Source organism: Myotis yumanensis, unplaced genomic scaffold (assembly GCF_028538775.1).
Source record: "Myotis yumanensis isolate MYYU_CA2020_CCGP unplaced genomic scaffold, mMyoYum1.0.hap1 SCAF_1, whole genome shotgun sequence".
Classification (NCBI taxonomy): Eukaryota; Metazoa; Chordata; class Mammalia; order Chiroptera; family Vespertilionidae; genus Myotis; species Myotis yumanensis.
In genome coordinates this window covers 118,647,692-118,671,744 of record NW_027223752.1, presented here as the reverse complement: position 1 = coordinate 118,671,744, position 24,053 = coordinate 118,647,692, and the positions used below count along the sequence as shown (strand labels likewise).

Here is a 24,053-nt window from a genome sequence, read left to right as displayed (position 1 = left end):
CGAATTGACCCTAACAGCAGAACCACTGGGAATGACTGGTCACTATGACACACACTGACCACCAGGGGGCAGATGCTCAATGCAGGAGCTGCCCCCTGGTGGTCAGCGCGCTCCCACAGGGGGAGCTCTGCTCAGCCACAAGCCAGGCTGATGGCTGACAGCACAGAGGTGGTGGCGGGAGCCTCTCCCACCTCCTCAGCAGCGCTAAGGATGTCCGACTGCAGCTTAGGCCTGGTCCCCGCTGGCAAGTGGACATCCCCTGAGGACTCCCAGGCTGCCAGAGGGATGTCTGACTGCCAGCTTAGGCCCAATCCCCCAGGGAGCGGGCCTAAGCCAGCAGGTGGACATCCCCCGAGGGGTCCCAGACTGCGAGAGGGCACAGGCTGGGCTGAGGGATCCCCCCGAGTGCACAAATTTTTGTGCACCAATTTTTGTGCACTGGATCTCTAGTACTATATAATAAAAGCCTAATATGCAAATCAACTGAATGGTGGAACAGCCAATGGAACGACTGGTTGCTGTAACACGCACTGACCACCAAGGGGCAGACGCTCAATGCAGGAGCTGCCCCCAGCCCGCAGGCCCCAGGCAAGCCAAGGTGGGTGCCAGCGGGGGCCCCGCCCCCGATCACTCTGCCAGTTGCCCCACAGATTGGCCCTGATCGCCAGCCAGGCCTAGGGACCCTACCTATGCACGAATTTCATGAATCAGGCCTCTAGTTGTAAATAAAACTGTTATGAACATAGGGATGTATGTATTCTTTTTTATTGGTGTTTCAGGTTTTAGGATATATTCCCAGATGTGGGATTGCTGGGTCAAATGGCAGTTCCATTTTTAATTTTTTGGTAGCCATTCTGACAGGTGGGAAGTGATATCTCATTGTCATTTTAATTTGCATTTCTCTGATGCTTAGTGACTTTGAGCATTTTTTCATATGTCTCTTGTATATCCTCTTTGGAGAAGTGTCTATTCAGGTCTTCTGCCCATTTTTAAAAATCTTTATTGTTGAAAGTTTTACATAGGTCCTCCTTCCCCCCATTAACCTCTTCCAGCCAGCTCTCTCCACCCCCAGGCCCTCACCACCCCATTGTCTGTGTCCACAGGTTATGCATATAAGTTCATTGGTTGATTTCTTTCCACTCACCCTCCTCTGCCTTCCCTCTGAGGTTCAACAGTCTGTTCATGCTTCTTTGTCTCTGGGTCTGTATTTGATCATCATTTTATTTAGTTCATTAGATTCCACATATGAGTGAGATCATGTGATACTTATCTTTCTCTGACTGGCTTATTTTGCTCAGCATAATATTCTCCAGGTCCATACATGCTGTTGCAAATGACAATAGTTCTTTCTTTTTAATTGCTGCTTAGTATTTCATTTTGTAAATGTACCATATTTTTTTTTTATCCACTAATCTACTGATGGGCACTTAGGCTATTTCCAAGTCTTAGGTATTGTAAATTGTGCTATTATGAACATAAAGGTGCATATATTCTTTCTGATGAATGTTTCAGGTTTCTTACGATATATTCCTAGAAATGGGATCACTGGGTCAAATGGCAGTTCCATTTTTAATTTTTTGAGGAAACTCCATACTGTTTTCCACTGTAGTTGCACCATTCTGCATTCCCACCAGCAGTGTACTAGGGTTCCCTTTTTCCACAACCTCACCAACACTTGTTGTTTATTGATTTGCTGATGATAGCCATTCTGTGAGGTGATATTTCATTGTTTTTGATTTGCATTTCTCTGATGATTAGTGACTCTGAGTATTTTTTCATATGTCTCTTGACCATTTGTATGTCCACTTTGGGAAAGTGTCTATTTAGGCCTTTTCCTATTTTTTAATTGGATTGTTTGTCTTTTGTTGAGTTGAATGAGTACTTTGTATATTTTGGATATTAATCTCTTATCAGATGTATCATTTGCAAATATGTTCTTGCATATGGTGGGTTACTTTTTTATTTTGATGGTGGCTTTTTTTTTTTTGCTGTGCAGGAGCTTTTCATTTTGGTGTGGTCCCATTTGTTTCTCTTTTGTTTCCCTTGTCCTAGGAGATGTATTGGTGAGCATATTGCTTTGTGATATGTCTGAGATTTTACTCTATTTTTTCTTATAGGATTTTTATGGTTTCATGGCTTACATTTAAGTCTTTTATCCATTTTGAGTTTATTTTTGTGTATGGTGTAAGTTGGTGGTCTACTTTAATCTTTTTGCATGTGTTTGTCCAGTATTCTTAATACTATTTGTTGAAGAGACTGTCTTTACTCCATGGTATGTTCTTGCATCCTTTGTCAAATATTAATTGACCATAATGGTGTGGGTCAATTTCTGGGGTCTCTGTTCTGTTCTATTGCTCTATATCCTTGTTCTTGTGCCAGTAACAGACTGTTTTGATTATAATGCCTTTGTAGTATAGTTTGATATCCAGTATTGTGATTGCTCCAACTTTATTCTTCTTTCTCAAGATTGCTGCAGGGTCTTTTATGGTTCCATATAAATTTTTCGAGTATTTGTTCAAGATCTGTGAAGCACGCCATTGGTATTTTAATAGAGATTGTGTTAAATCTATAGATCTCTTTGGGTAGCATGGACACTTTAGTAATGTTAATTCTTCCAGTCCATGAACATGGTATATTATTCCATTTGTTTGTATCTTTCTCTTTTTCTTTTCTCAATGTCCTATAGTTTTCCAAGTACAGATCTTTTATCTCCTTGGTTAAGTTTATTCTTAGGTATCTTATTTTTTGTTGTTGCAATGGTAAATGGGATTGTTTTTTTTAGTTTCTCTTTTTGAGAGTTCATTATTGGTATATAAAAATGCCATCGATTTCTGGATGTTGGTTTTGTATCTGGCTACTTTGCTGAATTCATTTATTAAGTTTAGTAGTTTCCTGGTGGAGTCTTTAGGGTTTTCTATGTACAATATCATATCATCTGCGAATAATGACAGTTTTACTTCCTCCTTTCCAAATTGGATGCCCTTTATCTCTTTTTCTTGTCTGATCATTGTGGCTAGGACTTCCAGTACTATCCTATATAATAAAAGCCTAATATGCTAAGTGTCCAGTCCGTTCAACCAATCAAAGTGTAATATGCTAATGATATGCTAAGGCCACTCAACCACTCTCTATGATGTGCACTGAACACCAGGGGCTAGACGCTCCGACCGGTAGGTTAGCTTGCTGCTGGGATCCAGCCGATTGGGCCTGAATGAGATGGGCCGGACATGCCCAGGACCCTCCCGCAGGTCTTCCCTGGCTAGCCATCCTCCCATGTCCCTTCCCGGCCCTGACCGTGCACTGGTGGGGTCCCTTGGCCTGGCCTGCACCCTCTCGCAATCCAGGACCCCTCGAGGGATGTCAGAGAGCCAGTTTCGGCCTGATCCCACAGGGCAGACTGAGGGAACCCACTGGTGCACAGATTCGTGCACCGAGCCTCTAGTGTTGAATAAGAGTGGTGAAAGTGGACATCCTTGCCTTGATCCTGTTCTTAAGGGAAACACGTTTAGTTTTTGCCCATTGAGAATGATGTTGGCTGTAGGTTTGTCATATATAGCCTTTATTATGTTGAGGTATGATCCTTTTCTTCCCATTTTGCTGAGAGTTTTTATCAAAAAAACGGTGCTGGGTTTTGTCAAATGCTTTTTCTGCCTCTATTGATATGATCATGTGATTTTCATCTTTCATTTTGTTTATGTGATGTATCACATTTATTGATTTGTGAATATTGTAGCAGCCTTGCATCCCCAGAATAAATTTCACTTGGTTATGGTGTGTGATCTTTTTAATATATTGCTGGATCCCATTTGCTAATATTTTGCTGAGGATTTTAGCATCTGTGTTCATCAGGAATATTGGCCTATAATTTTCTTTCTTTGTAATGTCTTTATCTAGTTTTGGAATTAGGATAATTATGGCTTCATAAAAACCAATTCTCTTTCCATGTGAGGTGTGCTGGCAGTGGTGGGGTGGCAGAAGAGTTTTTGCAAAGTTGAATTCCGAATAGCTTGAGAAAGCAGATAATAAATATATTTGTTGAAAAATGTGCTGGATTACTTGTAGGAAATTTTGGTCTATGGTTACATTATTCTATAGCTGGAAAACAAAGGAGAGGATTTTGCTCCAAACACCTACCTTTCAGAACTTACAGCTTCTGGAACTGGTGGCTTCACCTGTGTTGTCTATTTAGATTCCAATTCAGCTAACATTTATTGAGCATTACTATGAGCTAGAAACTTAAACGTATTACTAATTTAATTCTCACAAAATCCCTGGGAGGTGAGCATGATAGAATAATTTAGGTTTAGAGAAGCAAAGTGCTTTGCCCAAGGTCACAGCCACTTTCTTATGGTAGTGTGGAGATATTTTTTAGATTTGTTTTTGTGGGTTTTTTTTTTTTAGATTTCCTTATTGTGGTGATATTAAATACATCATATGATGCTATGATAGCTGATCTTTTGATTGAATCCAGAGCAATGCAAAGGATAAAAAAAGTGCATATTTTACTCAGGCACACTTCAAGGTCATGTTCCCTGTTGCCACTTTCATTGCAGATGATGCTTTTTAGTCTCCTGGGGAACTGAAAGTAATTAATTACCAAAAATTAACTGTGTGATCACCAACAGTGGCCACTTGAACAATGAAGTTGGGTGGAGTCCGTTGTTATCTCCGATTAACCAGGGTCACTGGAAACACAGCCCCAGTTTCCATAACACTCCTTGTGACTCATAGCAACCCCAGACAGTTGTCTAGATGGAACTTTGGCCAGGGCCTGAGAGTTTTATATTGAAGTGCATCTTTCTTCCTCTTTCCATAAGAGACCAGTGGATACATCCCTCCTTCTTTGGGCAGAAGAGATTCATTTGAAGGAGCTTATCTCCCAGGGGGCATCACTTGGCTCCGAAGCTCCAGTCTTTTCTGGTCCCATCCTGAGTGAGCCTGATCTCTATCAACATGACTTTTTCCCTGTCACAGTTTTCTGGCCTGAAAATTCCAAGAATCTGTGTCCATGGAAGGGATCTGCTGTCTGCAGAAAATCTGCCCAAAGCTAGCTCACAGTGTAAAACAAAATTACTGATAAGGTGAGGGTGACTCAGTCTATGGCAGGGGTGGGCAACCTTTTTGTGAGTGCGTGCCAAAACCAGCAAAATCTCTGACTCAAAATTCTTCTGCGTGCCAACCCTAATTTTTTGAAAACATGTTAATCCTACTTGATATCTCTTAAGGTGTACGTATGTGAAGAATCTTGAAGAAATAATAAAATTCATTCGAGCAACAAAAACACAGTATATGATGATGAAAAATACATTTATTTTTTTTAATGTATACATGTACACTGATAGTCTGACAGAAAACTTTATGTCCGTTTGATATTATCAGTGGGACTTTTGCTGCTGCATCAATGATGACAGAGATTTTACATAAGGTTTATATTTCGTGATCTTCAGAGATATGCACAAGCTACTACTTTCATCCGTCAGGCTACTCCTGTTACGAGACTTAACAAAATTCATCACTGAGAACAAAGATTCACAAGCGTATGTGGATGAAAACATGGAGAGTAATGCTGTTGCAAAGTTTTTTAAACAGAAAAAATTTTCTGGAATGGCATTCCAAGTCCTCAATAGTTCGTTTTCGACACTTCTCTCTGGTACTCCTGTCTCTAATCGCTTTTTTTTCAATGTTTTCCAAGTCGACTCTAAGGTCAATAAATTTCTGCTTCCAAATTGAGCTACTCTGAAATTCAATCAACTGCATTTCAAATTCAGCCATGTCTGTGGTCTTTAAGATAACTTGTTATGTAAAATTATTTATTTATCTAAGATGCACCTACACTGAATTTATCTGAAAAATAAAAAAGTCGATATTAAGAAAAAATTGTAGATGGAAGATTATAAGAGAGGGTTTCGCATGCCAGCAAAAGTTACTGGCATGCCATGTTTGGCACACGTGCCAGGGGTTGCCCACCCCTGGTCTGTGGTATCAGGAAAGAGCCCACTTAAACCATAACTAATGTGAAATGAAATGTTAATTTTAGACAGTCTGTAATCTGAGAGGAGATCATGTAATGATAATAGTATAACAAGTAAAAACAAATCTAAACTACAAAAGAGACCCGAAACAATTTCCCCAGCCTAGCTTGGTTTTCATCCTCAGCCCACAGCTTCCAGCTCCTGACACCGGGGCCACTTTACCATACCTCAGAGGCTGACTCTGACCTTGGCCTCTAGGATTTCTTCTGATGGCATTCAAGGCTCTCTTGTCTGATAATTCTTTGCTTATTAACTTTGCTGTCCACACAGTCTCAAGGGCCATCATGGCATAGTGGTTACTAGCATGTGTTCTAGACACAGAGTGCCTGGGTTCAGATACTGACTCCACCACTTATTAGCCCTATGCATGATCTTGGGCAGCTCATTCAACTTTTTGTTGTCTTGGTTTCCTTATCTGTAAAATGAGTATATTAACTGTCATGAGGATTAAATGAACTAATATACATAAGTCACATGGTGTAGTGTCTGGCGTTTAGAAAGTACTCAATAAAAGTTACCTGTTCTTAATATCACCACCACCACCACCACCACCCCATGCTTCTGCTTCCTCATCTGCACCATAATTCCATCTCAGTAACTCACGTCCACATCTGGGCCCTGTGAGCATTGCATTTCTCTTACCAGATCCCTCTCCGTCTCAGAAAGTGGCGCCCTGCTTCTAACTGGCAGCTTGCCTGGCATCATGTGGGTCCCTGCTCAGGGTCACACACAGTGTCATGCCCATCTGCCAGGGCATGTTACTTCTTGCTGTACCTCCCCATGCTAGCTGCTAGTTGGATAGTCAACCTCTGGGCTTGGCTGCCTCCTGGCAATTGTAGGTGACCCCCTACTGTGGATTGGATGCCACCTAAGTCCTCGTGCCTCTAACCGTGGTCAAATATAAAGTACTTGTTGATAACTAGAGAAAGGGGATCCTGAATGACCCATCTAGCACCTGTAACTGGTTGGCTTGGCAGATGCATATGGATGTAATCAGTACACCAGGCAGTAGTGGGACATGGAAACACACCATGAGGTTATAAACTAGAAGCACATGTGAAGTGGCTAAAGGCCAGATGTGTTTGGGAGAGCTCACCTCTGGCATATTTTTATTACATAAGTATTACATATTTGCTGCAGAAAAATTAGTATAAATAAACCAAAAGTTAATTGTGAAGAGAAAATGTCTATAACCCACCTTCTGGAGATAACACTTTTAACTTCTCTCTCTCTCTCTTTATACACACACACACACACAACCCACATAATCATTTTAGCACTTTTTTTCACTTAATGGGTTGTAGGTAAAATAGACATTTATATAATCAAATTCTGAGCAGTTCACAATGATTCTGACAGTGCATGGGTTCATCATCTGGCCTATTGGCACTATTTTGCTGATGAAGAGAAAGGGATTAAGCAGACAGGCTAAGTTTTTGTGGTCTGCAGCTTCCAATTCTGGTAACTGCCAGCCGGTTAATTAGGGTAGTTTCTTGCGGGGGCCTCATGGCAGGCAGGTGGCTTTACATAGGCGTGGTTATTTGGGAAAAGGACATTTGGCCTACTTGCTCTGGTCTGGTTCCCTTAGAAAATCTGCCACCCAGCAGCTGATCTCTATTTTGTTTTTTTATAGCCAGGGTGGGTGGTGACAGTGCTCTGGACTCTGTCTCTTATCACTGTGGGGCTTTTGGCAAAGTATGCCACTTCTCCAGACCTCAGTTTCCTCAAAGGGATTGGAATTGATTCTCATAGCTCTACCACTTTGTGATTGCATTTGAAGGGATTTGGAGTGAGACGAGGTTTGGGTGTGGCTGTACAGTCTGGTGTCAGGCTGACTGCACCAGAGTCACCTGAGAGAGCAAATCCAGCATCTCTTCCTAGGCCCTTTTCCCCACCCTCCCACGGTGTGAGGCCTGAGAATCTGTATTTTTAGCAAAAGCCTTGTGATTGCTTCTGGTTGCAAGGATGGTGCCTTCTCCCAAGTTGCCCAACTTGATCACATCCTAGTTGAATTCTGGTTCTGGCCAAAAGGTTGTAAAAGGCATCAACACCAAATCCTTCCTGGAGACACCTGGCATTTGGCTTTTGGGCTGCCAGTAGCGTGGCTTTCAGAGCCCTTCTGGCCTGTCAGCTTCTCACTGATGTTGGAGCTCATTTTTCCCACCAGTCTCCATCACGTTCTACTTTGCATGGCTTCTTGCTCCATGTGGTTTGGCTCAGGCTGCTGCAGGGTTGTACCAGCAGCTTCCCCGACTATCCTTTATTGAACAGGAGATACTCCTTCCACCTGGTTTCATTCTTCTTCCTGTTCTCTCATCTTCCAGGAAACATGGTGTTTCTGATATATAAAATTTATTCCAAAGACTTCTTATATACAGGGTTTTAATATTTAAGGGGGCAGATTCCTTTCCTCTCCTTCCTGATTATTAAAACACACACTCATACACACACACTCCATACTTAAACAGAGCGTAGCTAGGATTAAAAGTGCTTGATCAGCCCTGGCTGGTTTGGCTTAGTGGATAGAGCATCAGCCAGGAGACTGAAGGGTTTGATTCCAGTCAAGGACACATGCCCAGGTTGTGGGTTCAGTCCCCAGTACGGGTTGTGCAGGAGGCAGCCGATTCTCTCTCATCGTTGATGTTTCTATCTCTCCCTCTCCCTTCCTCTCTGAAATCAATAATATATATATATATATATATATATATATATATATATATATATATATGCTTGATCTTGCTTTATTCATGATTTGGATGAGAGATTCTGATCTTACTATCTTATTTCACATTTATTTATTTTATGTCACTCTTTGCTCTTTTGTAGTATTTATAAATAAGAAAGAAGCCATAGGGAGCTGGATATTTTCTTTGACTAGTTGAGAGTATCAGAATCACCTGGATAATTAGGTAAATACAGATTCTGGATCTCATCCCAGACTTACTGAAAGATAAGCCGTGGGAGAGGGATGTAGGAATTTGCATTTCCCGGGAGATCTCTGGGTGATGCGTTTGCATGCTAACGGCCGTGAGGTCCTTCATTAGGTGGTGGAGAGACTTTAGACCAGAATGTAGACAAGGTGGGGAGGACACTGAGATGCAGCCTGGTGGGGACCAAACTGCTTGGAGTTAAATCCAGTCTCTGTCCTCGCTGGCTGTGTGGCTCCTCCATGTTCAGATTGTTCATCTGTGAGGAGTCTGCAAACTCTCCTATCTACCTCATTGGTTGTTGTGAGGATTAAATGAGTCAACATGTGTAACATGTTTAAAGCAGTGCCTGCACATGGTAAGGGCTTTCTCTATACATGTTTGCTGGGATAACATATTAAGCTATGCACGTGAATGGCATGACCAAAGACAGAAATGCATGATCTCGGAAGTGGGCAGACCAACGTGTCAGGAGCAGAAGGTTTAGGTTAGTAGTTTTCAGATTCTGAAACTTAACTGGGGAGCCTGCTAAAAATTTAGTGTCCTTACAAAGATTCTGATTTAGTAAACTTGGAGTGAAGCCTTGGAATCTGTATTTAAAATTTTTGATGGAGGTAGAATCAGCAAATTTTCGGAAGTCCTGGTTTCGGTATAAGAGGACTGGTATTTAAAGTTGGAGCAGTCTTCCAGGATTTGACTGGGGCTACAGAAAGATATATGTGGACACTAATTGCGTATTTACTATTTGCTTTATTAGGTGTGTCCAGAAAGCAGTAGGAGTATTCGGGAGGTACAGTGTGCATCCTACAACAACAAGCCGTTCATGGGCCGCTTTTATGAATGGGAACCATTTGCAGAAGGTAAGAATAGACCCAGCCCTGTCTGTAGGAATTATTTTTTTCTGCTTTTTTAACCCTGCTGCCTTCAGGTTGATGCTGGAGGAATTGGTCATCCTGACCAGAGTGGCAATAGAGGAGGAAGTATGACCCCTGGGCAGAGGGGAGCCTACAGAGGTCTTCACCAAAGGTCTTCTAGCTCAGGTGACCCCTGGACCATCCGTCAGCAGATGGGTGAGGCATTGATAGAACAAGCAGAATCTGAGGAGGCAGGGTGAGTGGGACAGGACAGGGCTTGAGGGGTATGGGTTGGAGCACGAGGTTCAAACTGAGGTTGAGGTTGTGAGGAGTGAGCTGGATGGAGTTCCCCTTTTCCTTGGTTTCTGCCGCAGGGGCTGGTGTGATGGCTTAAGAAAACTGCAGGAATGCAGGGTTAACATTTGTTTGGCTTTCCTGGTCGGGGGAGAGGAGCCTCGCATGCTGTTTCCAAAGATGAAATGTGATAGGCAGGCATTGTCCATAGACCAAGGTTCCTGCTGTTTCAAAATGACAGAAGATCTGATTTTGGTAGAGTTTGTCAGTGCTGCTTTGGGTCCCAGAACCATTTATCTTTGTTGAAATCCAGATGTTAGCGTTGCTTTTGGATTGAGAAGTGTTAAATTTTGAGCTGTTTCTTTCCATCACAAAGAAAGCAGGCTCCAAAGTTGTGCTGGACTTTAAGTGTGAGTCTTGGGGAAATTTGTTTTTAACCCTTGATTTAACTTTTAATTTTAATTTTAACTTTTATATATATTTTATATATATATATAAAATAAGCTCCTATATACCCATCACTTAATTTCAACAGTTATTGCTCATACCAGTCATATATATCCCACCCTCTCTTCCCCACCCAGATTATGGAAAACTATTCGACATCACATTATATAGTATTGTTCATTTCTAGATGTATTAATTAGAACTCTTGATTGTGTCAGAAATCCATTCTAAATGCATTTAAATAAGAAAGGCATTTTGTTGGTCATGTTATTGGGAAATCCAAGAAGTGGACCGGGCTTGGGACATAGATGCATTCCAGGAATTGAATAACATAGGGCCCTTCCTTCCCGGCCTTTCTCCATCTCTTGGTTCTGTTTACTTCTCAAGTGGGCGGGCAGGCTTATATGGCAATCAGTGGGAGAAGCTCTTTCTCACTTAGTGTTATGGGTTCATTTGTGTCCCCCCTAAAGATATATGGAAGTCCTGTTTCTGGTTCCGGTGACTGTGCTCTCTTTTGGAAATAGGGTCTGAGATGTAATTAAGATGTAAGTATAAAGGAGGACATACTGAAGTAGCGTGGGCCCTTAATCCAGTATGATGGGCATCCTTGTAAAAAGACAAGAGAATAGAGACACACATAGAAAGGAGAACACCTGTGAAGTCGCAGGCACAGAGACGGAGGGGAGATGTGACCATGTGACAACCCAGGCAGAGGTTCGAGTGATATGGCTACAAGCCAGGACTGCTGGCACCATCAGAAACCAAGAGGAGTCATGGAAGATTCTTACCCACATGGCCCTGCCACCGCCTTGCTTTAGAATTTCTAACCTCCAGAACTGTGAAAAAATAAATTCCTATTGTTGTAAACCACCCAGTTTGTGGTAATATGGTATGGCAGCTAGAAATCTAAGATGCCCAGAGATGGTTTCAATCCCAGAAAAAACATGCTGTGATCTTGTTTGGCTCATATTCCCATCTCTGGACCTGAGTTGGGACATGGGAGTACTTGGACTAGCTCAGGTCATGTGACAGCCCTGTGGTGGGGGACCCATATCGCCTAATGTGGAGCCCTGGGGAAGTGGGAATTGGGACAGACTGAAAAACAGAATCTTCTATACTTCCTGACCACTGAAATTTTGAATGAGCCAATTAGAATCCTGATGATTCACAAAGTAAAGAAAAATGCAGAATAGCAGCAAATTAGAGAAATCAGCCGTCTTCTACACTGTGTTACTTTAACTAGAGAATTCAGCATTCTTTAAAAATATTTACTGACATTCAATGTTTCACATGCCTAGTAGAGGAGGGGCCCGTGGCCACAGAAGTTGCATCAACTGTGGCTTTGTTTAAACCAGTGGTTCTCAACCTTGGCTGCACCTTAGAATCACCTAGGAATCTTTTTAAAATCCTGATTTCTGGGCTTCATCCTCCGGAAATTCTATTTCTTTGTTACTAATGTGGCCCCACCCCATAACAAAGAAACAGAATTTCCAGAGGATGAGGCCCAGAAATCAGCATTTTAAAAAGATTCCCAGGTGATTCTAATGTGCAGCCAAGGCTGAGAACCACTGGTTTAAATGGTTACTTTTGCTGCTAAGATTGTTTTCTTGATTTTGTCCTTCTTCCTCTGAAATGACTCCCAGGCTGACCCGTGGGAGGAAGATGCTGTTAATGTTTCTGCAGGGTGTTCATACTTTATGGCTGGATTTTGCATGGGCTCTTGGTTTTGTTTGGATGTCTACTGCTATTTGCATGTGCCTACTTAGGGAAACAGCTGCACCCATGTGGTCCAAGGCCGCATATAATAGTAAAAGCAGAGTCCACTCTCTGATAAACACATTAATTTCACCACATGCTTTTTCTTAGGCCCTTAATCACATTTCCTGGGAATGGTGATCTATCCTCAGATAAGGCCTGTAGGAATTTTTCTCACAGCCCCAGACCTCTATTGTGAAGATGACAGAGTAGAATTCGGGTACTGAAGCATCCCTATTTCCCTAGAACAGTGCTGACTAAGCCTGTCATCCCGCTCCCCTTTCACTCTCAAAACCACTTTGGCAATAAATTTATATGGTCAACTTAGCTAGAATGGGAAACTTTAATAGGAAGACTAGGTGCTGCAATTGGGGGAAATTGTGCCTGTTTCCATGCCTAGAGTATTGGGTTTGGGCAGCACTAGAGTCCAGAGTTTGCTGAGTCACTGTGGGCTGTACAGCAGCAGGTCTTAACCCATAAACCAAGATTTGGGTAGCCTAAGTGCACCAAGGAACCCTGAGACTGAACTGAACAGAGTGGAAATCTAAAAGTCAGAGGTGAGGCTAGGTCAGAAATGGGAGGTTGCCAGCTGGTTGCATGAATAGGGCCATTGTATCTGTCAGGAGTAACAAGCTTATGCTGCAGTAACAAAGAACCCCCAAATCCTATCGATTCCACAAACAAAAGTTTGTCTCTTGCTCTGCTCCATATGTAATGGAGTATGTGGGATCCAGGCTGGTAGAAGCGGCATCTTAACTCATGCTTTCACTGAGACGGGGAAAGGGCAAGTGCATCAGGCACGAGTTTTTAAAGCTTCTGCTCTCGTATCATTGGCCAAAGCAAGGTGCATGTCACACTTAACTTCAAGTGCAGCAGGGAGGTACCATCTCATATATGCTTGAAGGAGGAGAAAATGGAATATGTATGAGCAGCCCTAACAATTAGCACAGGTAGGATGCTTTGACAGAACTTCCTGCATGCCTGCTCTCTAAGTCCAGGTGACTTTTATTAGGCTGCTTGCAAAAATAGTAGATTTTTCTGCAGGGGATATGGAAGGTGCCACAGTCTCTATGAGCCATAGGGCTCTGAGCCACTTACTAGTAGATCAAGTTCTTCTCTTGATTAAAGCTCTGAGGTACAGAGATGGAATGTGCTCCAGGTGCCCAGGTAAGCTGCTGATTCCTCTACCAGTCCAGCAGTCTGCCCTGGCACGGCATCATGCTGGGTATGGGGCGAGGATGCCGAAAAAAATAGGGAAATTATTATCAAAAGTGTGGTACATGATGGAGGAAGGCTTAGGTTCAAGTGCTGGTGAACCTGGGATGAGGAGGTTCATTTTTTGTTGTTGTTGTTGTTAATCCTCACCTGAGGATATTTTTCCCATTGGTTTTTAGAGAGAATAGAAGGGAGGCAGTGGGGAGGGGGGCAGGAGAGAGAGAAAGAGAGAGAGAGAGAGAGAGAGAGAGAGAGAGAGAGAGAGAGAAACATCAATGAAAAACATCAATGTGAAAGAGACACATCAATTGGTTGCCTCCTGCACGTGCCCGACGGGGGCCAGGGATTGAACCTGCAACCCAGGTATGTGCTCTTGACTGTGATCCTTTGGTGCATGGGCTGATGCTCTAACCATTGAGCAACTGGCCAGGGCAAGAGTGTTCATGTTTCAATGAAACAGCTTCATTCCTAGGTACTTGGAACTCTCTCCCCCAGTACACCCCTCCTGCATGGACCTTTCAGAGTGTACTGGGAAGCCTTAGGGAAATAAGAGAAGTATTTCAATAATACCCTCACGATTCTTTCTTAAGCTCTCTTATACAAGCCTAGGAATATTTGGCAAGACTAGGCTACATTTACTTAGCATATGAGTGTATCAATGAGGAGCAAGATCCTGAGGCAACCTCTTTGTAAAAACAAAACGGTGATTTTGGTGTTACACGTGTTGAATTTGAATGAGTGATAACAAGATGCTCAGCAGGAAGTTGGAGATGGAAACTGAAGTTTAAGGGATATACTTTAGAGTTGTAGACCTATACTTGAAGTTATTGACCTTGATGTCATAATTAAAACCACCGAGAAGGATAAGTCCTTCAAGAATCATGAGGACAGAGGATCAAGGAAGGAGCTTTGGAGTATGTCCACATTAAAGAAGCAGCGGAAAGAGGCTCAACCATTAAGTAAACTGGAGAAGAGAGGGCACCAAGGCATTGTACTGCCTTATAGCATTTCCTGTGTTAATAAAGTATTGTGGTTTACAAAGTTCTCTTATTATATACACCACAATGAGGTCCAAGTGAGATCACAGAAATTGTATTTGTTGAGTGCTTGCTACACACCAGACACAGCTGCAAATGCTAACTCATTTAATCTTCACAACAACCATGTGAGGTGGATACTATTATCAGCCTAATTTTACAGAGGAAACAGAGCAACAGAATAGTTAAATAACTTTCCCAAGGTCACCCAGGTAGTCAGTGAAAGAGCCAAGTTCAAATCCCAGAGTTTGGCTACTGAATCTCTACTCTCACGCAATGTGTATGGGAGCCAGGAGAAGGATCTGTACGGTGTGAGCATTTAAGATGAGTCTTTATGTACCTGTCTTCATTGTGAAAACTACCTGAGTAATTAAATTTTAGCTTTTCTCAGGGGGACCACAGTCAGTACAGCTGAGCAGAGGTCAAGGGGAGAATGAGAACTGAGAAAATAAGACTAGAGTGGGCTGTTGGAAACATTACTGATGAGAACATAAAGAGAGTAATCAGTGAGTATAGCTAGCTTTCTTTTTAAAAATTGCCACGAAGAAGGCTTATTGAGAGTTTTTGCTAGGTTAAAGGGAAAGAGAAAGATTTGTTTAGAATGGTAGAGAAATGAGGATGTCTATAGATTGAGAGAATGAAGTTTTTAGAGAGAAATACATGGTTAATAGAATGATATTTCTGAGCCAACTGTATCCTAGAAGAAAAGATGGAACATAGTCATTTTTTTCCCTTCCAGGAGTGAGTATATTATTGCTTCTCTGCAAGCTACTTAAGAAAGACTCTTCAACATTTAACAAACATTCATTTATTCAAAAGAAATGAAAGCAATCATCTATACTAATCTATACTAATAAAAAGGTAATATGCTAATTAGATCGGACATCTTCCAGACATCCTTCCAGACAAAGCCATGGTGGCGGGGGCCAAGTCAGAGGCAGTTAGGGGCGACCAGGCTGGCAGGGGAGGGCAGTTAGGGGCAACCAGGCCGGCAGGCAGAGTGGTTAGGGGTGATCATGCAGGTAGGCAGGTGAATGGTTAGGAGCCAGCAGTCCTGGATTGTGAGAGGGATGTCCAACTGCCAGACATCCCCCGAGGGGTCCCGGAATGAAGAGGGTGCAGACCAGGCTGAGGAACCCCCTCCCGTGCATGGATTTCATGCACTGGGCCTCTAATATGTCCATAAAGAGGACTTAAGGTTATTCACAACAGCTTTTTCTTTTTTTAAATAATAGTCCCAATCTGGAAACAACCCAAATATTTATCAAGAGGAGACTGAATAAACAAACTGGTACATTCATACAGTGGAGTATTACTCTGCAATAAAAAAGAGCATTCTACTGATAAACAACCTGGATGTATCTCAGAAGCATTATATTGAGCAAAATAAGCCAGATAGAAGAGTACATACTGTCGAATTCCATTTATATGATGTCCTAAAACAGGGAAAACTAGGCTATGCTAATGGAAATCAGAACAATGTTTGTCTTTGGGAATGGGGAAAGATTAGTTAGAAAGGGGCATGATGGACTTTTCTGGAGTGATGGTAATGTTCTGTATGTGATTGATGTGGTTGTTATACAGATGTATACAGTTGTCAAAGCCTATCAAACTGTACACTTGTGATCTATGTATTTTATTATATATAAATTATACTTTAAAAAGGCCATTAATCTTTTTCTTTCTCTGCCTCTCCAGTTCCTAAAAGTGACATTTAGAACCAGTGTAAATTTACCATGTTGAACCAATAATATACTTTCTCCCAGAGGAAGGAAAATGCCTATTTTCCATCTTTTCTTTTAGGATAGAGTAGGTTCAGAGATACCAAACTAAGTCTTGCCCTTCCCACCCACCTTTTTCTCCCCTATTTTATTTTAAACAAGAGGCCCAGTGCAAGAAATTCATGCATGGATAGGGTCCCTAGGTGTGCATGAAATTTGTGCACAGGTAGGGTCCCTAGGCCTGGTCAGCAATCGGATAATCGGGGCCTTCCAGCTGCCAGCCAGGGTTTCCCTTCCCTGACTGCCAGCTGCCGGCTGGGGCCTTCCTTCATTCCGCACTGCCTCCTGGTGGTCAGCGCACGTCATTGCGAGTGATCCAACTTCTGATCTCCCGGTTGAACTCCCGAGGGGACACTTTGCATATTAGCCTTTTATATATATAGATACTCTTTCTTAGTAACCATAGCGGAACAAGAGAATTTTAGGGAAAATGGACTCATATGCATCATGTCATTTTTTAGAATCATTAAGGATCATAGGGCTTTGTTGGGCCTAGAAATTGTCAGATAGGTTTAGAATCTGAGGAAGCAAGCTGGACATTCATAATAGCTAGCATTCCTTTTGTTTGTTTGTTTGCAATCAATAGACACTGATTTTGGCTAAGTCAAACATAAAAGGATTTTATTGGAAGGATATCCAGTAGCTCAGAGAATCAACAGGAAGTATGTAGAACCAGGCGTGGTGAAGGACAGCAACTGAGGAAGCTTTGAGGGTCCAGGTGGATAGAACTGATGGTTTGATTTGCATGCTACTGCTGTAGGGGATAATTTCCAATGGGGTTCTCCATCCAAGATTCAAAGCCCTGGAAATAAGAGTTCGATTGGTTTGGCCTGTGTCACAGGCCTGCCCCTTGGCTGAGGGAGGCAGGTTGGGGGTCCTGCTTGATATTCCCACCAAGATACTTGCAGAGGCGGAGAATTAATTCTCAGAAAGGAAATCCAGATGCTGAATCAAAAGAAGTGAGAGTGGATCCTGGATGGCCCAAAATGACCAATGTCCACGACAGAAACTGGTGAATGACAAGTCAGGCAGCCCTCCTGGCTTGTCAGCTGTCATTTCATCAGGAGACTCACAAGGCTTCTTAACACCTCAGAGCAGCGGTTCTCAACCTGTGGGTTGAGACCCCATTGGGGGTCGAACGACCCTTTCACAGAGGTCGCCTAAGACCATCGGAAAACACATATATAATTACATATTGTTTTTGTGATTAATCACTATGCTTTAATTATGTTCAATTTGTAACAATGAAAATACATCCTGCATATCAGATATTTACATTACAATTCATAACAGAAGTAAAATTACAGTTATGAAGTATCAACGAAAATAATTTTATGGTTGGGGGTCACCACAACCTGAGGAACTGTATTAAAGGGTCACAGCATTAGGAAGGTTGAGGACTACTGCCTTAGAGGGATTATTGGAATTGGAATATAACACATAAATATCACTCATTCTTCTAGTCGTGTTTACATTTCTGAAGATTTCTACAGTTAGGCCTCCTTGTAGATATAAGGCATGTGACTGGGTCCCCTTTGCTCCCAAGCGTTACGCTGGTATAATGCAGGTTGGTCAGTGTGCATTGACACAGGGGCTTGGAGAGAGGCTGAGGTTCTGTGGTGTCAGGAGGTGACCTCAAGGAGAAGTTAAGGGGGTTGCTAATGATTCTGTTGCATCCCCCTGATTTCCATAATCCTCGGGTCTAGTCTAGCTCTCCTGCTCCCTGCTGGGATTATGTATGTGAAGTACGCATATTCTCATGTACTTTGTGTTTCTCTTTCTCTCTGAAGAGTAAGCAGAATGGAGGGTGGAGCCATTGTTATTACACATCTCTCTCTGTCTTTTCACTGGGAAATTTAGGATTTGGAAAAGTAAAGATTTTTTTGGAGGAAAAATTGCCCCTGCTCTAGGGTATTCCAGGAGATGTAAGTGATTAGTGTAAAAGCAATTTCTTTCTTGACACTTGAACCAGGGTCATTCTAGGTCATTAGTAAAGAAAACCCTCAGGATATATTTCAACATCTAATAAGCAGATTAGTCTAAATGTGAATAATTTAAAATATTTAAAACTAAGCATAGAGCTTAAACCCATTGCAAAATATGAAATAATGAGATTCAATTCTGTAGTTTCTCTCTTCCAAGAAGCTCAGCTTTCTACAAAGACTGCCTCAGTCCTCCTATGGATGGCCAGGATGGGCAAGGTCAAATGTCCTGCAGTGTTCCTGTTCCACAGATGCAGGGACTAAGGCTTGAATGGTCTGACGGAGGTCACAGAATAAAATAGAAGACTCAGATTAAATGGGAAGTCACAGGATCACAGCCTGATGAGCTGAGAATAGTCCTTCGCCTTAGGGACTACAGAAGAATTTCTCCCTCTGTGTAACCAAACCTAACCAAACCGTGACCGATTTTGTTTCCTTTCAAAACAAACAGATGCATTTTACATCAAGACTACTAAGACTTTTCCAGGCAGTCTGGGGACTCTGTCTTAGTCCCTGCAGCACAGTTCTGTCACCCTCTGAGCAGAGTGGTCTCTTATTGTGGGGATGTGACTGTGGGAGTGGTCGGGACATTGTGTTGCACCTTGCATAGACATCCAGAAATTAGTATTGGGCCAACACCAAGAAGTTTTTAGAGTCAGAGGGTTTAGAGCTAGAAAGTAATCAACACATATGCAATTTATATTTAAACTAGAGGCTTGTGCACAAAAATTCATGCACTTGGGGGGGTCCCCTCACCCCAGACTGCGCCCTCTCGCATTCCAGGAGCCCTCAAGGAATGTCCAACTGACAGCTTAGGCCCGCTTCCTGCCCTCTGCAGGAGGCGACCAGCAAACCTATCAGGGGACGGCGCTGCCTGCTCGCTGGCCCTGCTCCCCGCCGACCTGTCAATTTGCATATTACACTTTTATTATATAGGACTAGAGGCCCCATGCACAAAATTTATGCAAGAGTAGGCCTTTCTTCCCCTGGCTGTCAGTACACGCTTCCCTCTGGCATCAGGGACCTGGGCTTCCCTGGCAGCCCCAGCTTCATTCAGAAGGATGTCCAGTCTAATTAGCATATTATGCTTTTATTATTATAGATTGTAAATTCAGCCCATCCCTTACATATACATCAAAGAAATTCTCCCCTAACTGTATAGTTCCTCCCCCAAAACTATTAAACAGCAACTGTGCCTTTAGTCTCTATTTCTTAGACATCCCATTGAGAACATTCTGTGGATCAGTGGGACTTGTTTGCAAAGGATTAAAGGAAAACTATGTTGTGTATCTGTGGATGGAAAAAAAGGAGAGAGCGTGCATCAGCAGTCTTCCTTTACCCCTCCAGGCTGCTTTCCCTGCCTCCTCATCCTGCCTAAACTCTGCCCCCGCCCCCCTCCCCCACATTCTTATAATGCATTTCTGGTTCCTCTACAAGGGTTATTCAGTGGCTGGTTACCCCTTGGAGCCAATTGAATGTTATGTCCAGGTTCCCCTTCAGATAGTTGAAAGCAGTCATCTTTTCACTAGGTTCTGGTTTCACTGGCCTGCTGAACATTTCAGTTTCCTTCAGTGGGCTCCCTATGCATTGGAGCATGCTATTTGTTTATCCTGCTGATGACAGAGGTGCCAATTAACCCTTTTAGTTGCTTGAAATTTGGGATGAGCCCCTATTCTTATTGAGCAGAGATGAGACTCTTAAATAATTCACAAAGTTTGCCAAGCATTGCATTAGGCCTGCTACAAATGTTTGTATAAAACTTCTGATTTTAAAATATGGGGAAATTATGCCAATAAATATGAGGAGCACATGTCATTATACATTATATCTAAAATTTGTTCCATTTAAAATGTAAGTTAAAGCCAAACAGTATCTGACTGTCATTTGTAAGAGAACACATTAGGATGACTGAGATGGTGACAAGAGGGATCCTTTAATTAGGGGTGAGGAACGTCCGGCCCGAGGGCCATATAAGGCCCAAGAAATCATTTGGTCTGGCCCTGCCAAGGTAATAGGGGTGAGTTAATTAAATGTTTGACCAAATATAACAGGCTAATTTTTAAGTTGATAATTTTGTATGAACCACTAATAATGTTATAAATATCCAAATGGCCCTTGACAGAAAAAAGGTTCCCCACCCCAGCCTTGAATTAAGGATTCTTTTTAGGGTTGCAGTGTATCTAGAGATATAGGAACTAGGAACTAAATCAAGGATAGATTCTAAAAATTGGATTGTCTGATATCTATGTATTAAATAGGTTTATTCCATTTTGGAATGGTATCTCCTTCTGCATCTGATGCAGTATCTACCGCAGCAAAACAAAATGGAGGTAGCAGCAGTAATTTGTCTCCAATCATCCTGCTTCCAAACCCAGCTGTCATTATATCCTAACTTCACACATCATTATGACACCTCTTCCCTAGGCTTCACTAACAGCTAGTTAATACTTAGTACCTCAGTTTACATTGGGATATATTTTTCTTTAAGATTACTAATTATATATATTACCCTGAGGTAAAAGGCTTTCGTTCATAACCATTCCTCTCCACATAGGAGAAATTTCTGGATTTTTGCTTTTCCCTCTCTTTCCTGTTCTGTGGCTGTCACTGCTCCGTTCTCACCCTCAGATGATGTCCACGGATCTTTGGGCGGTCCACTAAAGGAAGCACACCTCTCCACCCGTTTTGTGCTGGGACTAAGATGGCACAAGTTCTATAGCTCCCTGGAGCAAAGCCAAGGTGGTCATCACTACTGCATTGTATCAGATTCCTGTTCAGCTAACCCTTCTGTCGGTAGTGCTTAGTTTTTCATCTGTAGTTTATCATTCTCTCTTTCTGGGTTGCCCAATGACACATACGCGTGCGCGCGCACACACACACCTCCATCACCATCACAACCAGCACCAATAATACCCACCAACACTCTGTTTGGATATATTTAAATGATTCAGAAGTGAAATAGGGAAAGGCTCCATCTGAATTTCTAGTTTTGAACTGAACACTGCTAAAAGCAGATGGAGGTTTTGTAAATGTAAGTGATTAAGTTTTGGAGCTGGTCAACAGAATTTACCACTTAAGATTGCTATTTAGTAATTGCTAACAAGAACAATGTAGGAAAATAAAGTTCTACATTGTATTTGGTTAATACTTTTCTCTTAATTTGTACGCAAATGGTATTTCTTTATGGAGGGTAGTCACTGATTGGGGAGGGTCGTCCAGCCATTGGGAGAGACCGGAATATGGCAGGCTATCGGGGAAGAGAGCCAGGCATTGCAGGTCTCAGAAACTCTAAACAGGCAAGCCTTGTCATGAGTTTAGTGAGGCCAGAATCAACAGCAGAATAGGGCAAGAGACTGGCAGGGCACCCATAGATTTCACATGGTTATTGAATTAATTTTTGCTTTAGAATTTTACCATGATCCATAATTGATTGGGCTGCATTGAGTTTTGTCCAGGGAGAGTAATTGGAAGTTTGGATTAGTCCCTGGAAACAGCTCTCATAGAAAGTCATGCTCCAGTGACTGTTCATGATTTAAATTAAATAGCCCATTAAACATAGATTTACACAGGGCAGTGGGGCTTTTGGTTTGGAGGAAGCCACGCAGGAACTATGATGAGATGTCTCTGCTATGGTCATCCGGCCTGCCTGTCACTTAGGAAAGGGAGAAAGTGGCAGGGAGGCCTCTTACCTTCCAGTCTATTCATGTAACCTCTTGATGCCATTAGAAAGGGAAGATATCAGTTGCATCCAACCCAAATTTCATTTGTACTCAAGGTTACATAACTGCTCATCATTTAATACTCAGGTCCTTGTCCAATGAGCACGTGGATATTGGCGGCTTCGTGTGCTTCATAGACCCCATCAATCAGTCGGGATCTTTGTCCTGCACCCGGTTGCCATGTTTGTCTGAGCCAGCTTTGGAGGTTGTATAAATAGCTTTCCCAACCTGCTCTCCCATCCTTGGTGATAAGTTGCACCTTCAGAAACTCCTTTGTCAATGTTCTTAGGATGCAAAGGCGTGAAACTTGACTCACCGAGGTTTACAGTGGTCATGGGTCTCCTTCCGTGTATTATCTCATAGCATCTCCGGGTGGGGATCGTGGAGGCGCGTCTGGGGTATCCACTCCCAGCTGGCTCCCTGGACCTCTGGGCCTCTGCCTTCAGAATCAGTATTGTCCTGCCCCATAGAGTCTGGCGAGGGCTGCATAGGGGCTGCCAAATGAAACTGCCTCCAGACTAGACAAGCGAATTGAAAGGTGCATTTTATCACCTTAAAAAAAAAAGATTGCTATAGTATCCGGCATTGATTCATGCAGCCACTTTTTATTCTGTGTGAGAGATAGCCTTAGGGTAACAGGAAAGACAGTGGATGGAGAACACAACCCCAGGGGAACCAGCCCCAGCTTCCTTGGACTACATTAAGAAATCACCTCCTCCCTTTGTGAGGGTCCAGTGAGATGATGTATCTGAAGCATGTGTATAAATGTTGTAAGCTCCTCTATGGATGCCTCTGCATGCATTGCGTCCTCTCGGCAGAGGCAGGAAGGGCGAGTAGTATAAAGAAATGCAGATGCTGGGAAAGGCATTCCAGGTAGAGGGAACAGCACAGGCAAAGGTGCAAGGATGGAAAATACAGAATGTATTAGGAGCAACAGAGAGTGTGCTTTGGCTGGAACTGAGGTGTGTAAAGGGAAGAAGGGCAGGGGATGGTTGGGCGAGAAGTATGGGGCCAGATAATGGAGGGCCTCAAACAGGAGGCTAAGGAAATTGGACTTCATTTGATAGGCAGTGATAGCTATTGGGGTTTGTAAGCAAGGGAGTGACAGGATCAGAGCTGAACTTAAGAAAATTAATCTGGCAGCAAAATGCTGCAAAACCTCTTTGGAACAAGAAGGGGTATAAATAAATTTGAAAATTTGACACTAGTATTTTAGAATATGTTCTGAAATGTATAAGGTATATATTTTGAAATGATATCTTTTTTCCCCCCTCACAGCAGCCAAATTCCTTTTTCATTCTATCTCCTTTCTTTCTTTTCTGCGTTCTCTCCTCCCTTCCTCCCTCCCTCCCTCCCTTCCTCTCTCCCTCCCTCCCTCTCTCCCTCCTTCCCTCCCTCTCTCCCTCCTTTCCTCCCTCTAGCCTCTCTTGCTCTCTTCCTCTGTCTCTCCCCTCCCTCCCTCCCCTACCTTTCTCCCTCCCTCCCTGCATCCTCCCTCCCGACAGGGCTCTCTCTCAGTCATTCATGCTTTCCCATCTGTCATGGTTAGTGGAGCCTGAGGGGTCCAGACACAGCCAGAGGTTGAGTGTTCCAGCACAGTGCTTTAAGATTTAGCTGCTGGGGTTCTGTACCCATTGTGCCAGCTGTGACTTGGTTCCATTACTGAAGGCAATGAAATCATCCACCTTTAATTTTCACCAACCCCAACCATACCAAGTACAGTATAGGTATTTTGAATGAGTAGGCAAATTCCTGTGATTTCATGTGGCTAATGTTTCTATAATCAAATTTTCTGGACTCATTGCCAAAATGCTCAGTTGACTTCTGTAACTCTTGGGTTCATAAAAACAGTGGCATTTTAATGGATTCTATAGATGTGGCCTATGTCCCTGTTAAAGCAAACTTAATAAATGTGTTTAGTCCCTAGGATTAACTTGTAGGCTTGTGACTCTTTCCTTGAGAGCCTGTGGCACAAAGTTTTACTGAAATACGAATCTGAAAAGTGTGCAT

General features: G+C 42.7%; 1 protein-coding gene across 1 annotated transcript in view; it reads left to right on the top strand.

The window, feature by feature from the left end:
• The window catches only part of THSD4 (thrombospondin type 1 domain containing 4), a 606,437-nt gene that overhangs the window by 122,056 nt on the left and 460,328 nt on the right, over positions 1–24,053 (top strand). Inside the window, exon 6 of the mRNA XM_070431140.1 lies at positions 9,717–9,819. Within this exon, the coding sequence (XP_070287241.1) occupies positions 9,717–9,819 (103 nt within the window). The remainder of the gene's footprint in view (positions 1–9,716; positions 9,820–24,053) is intronic.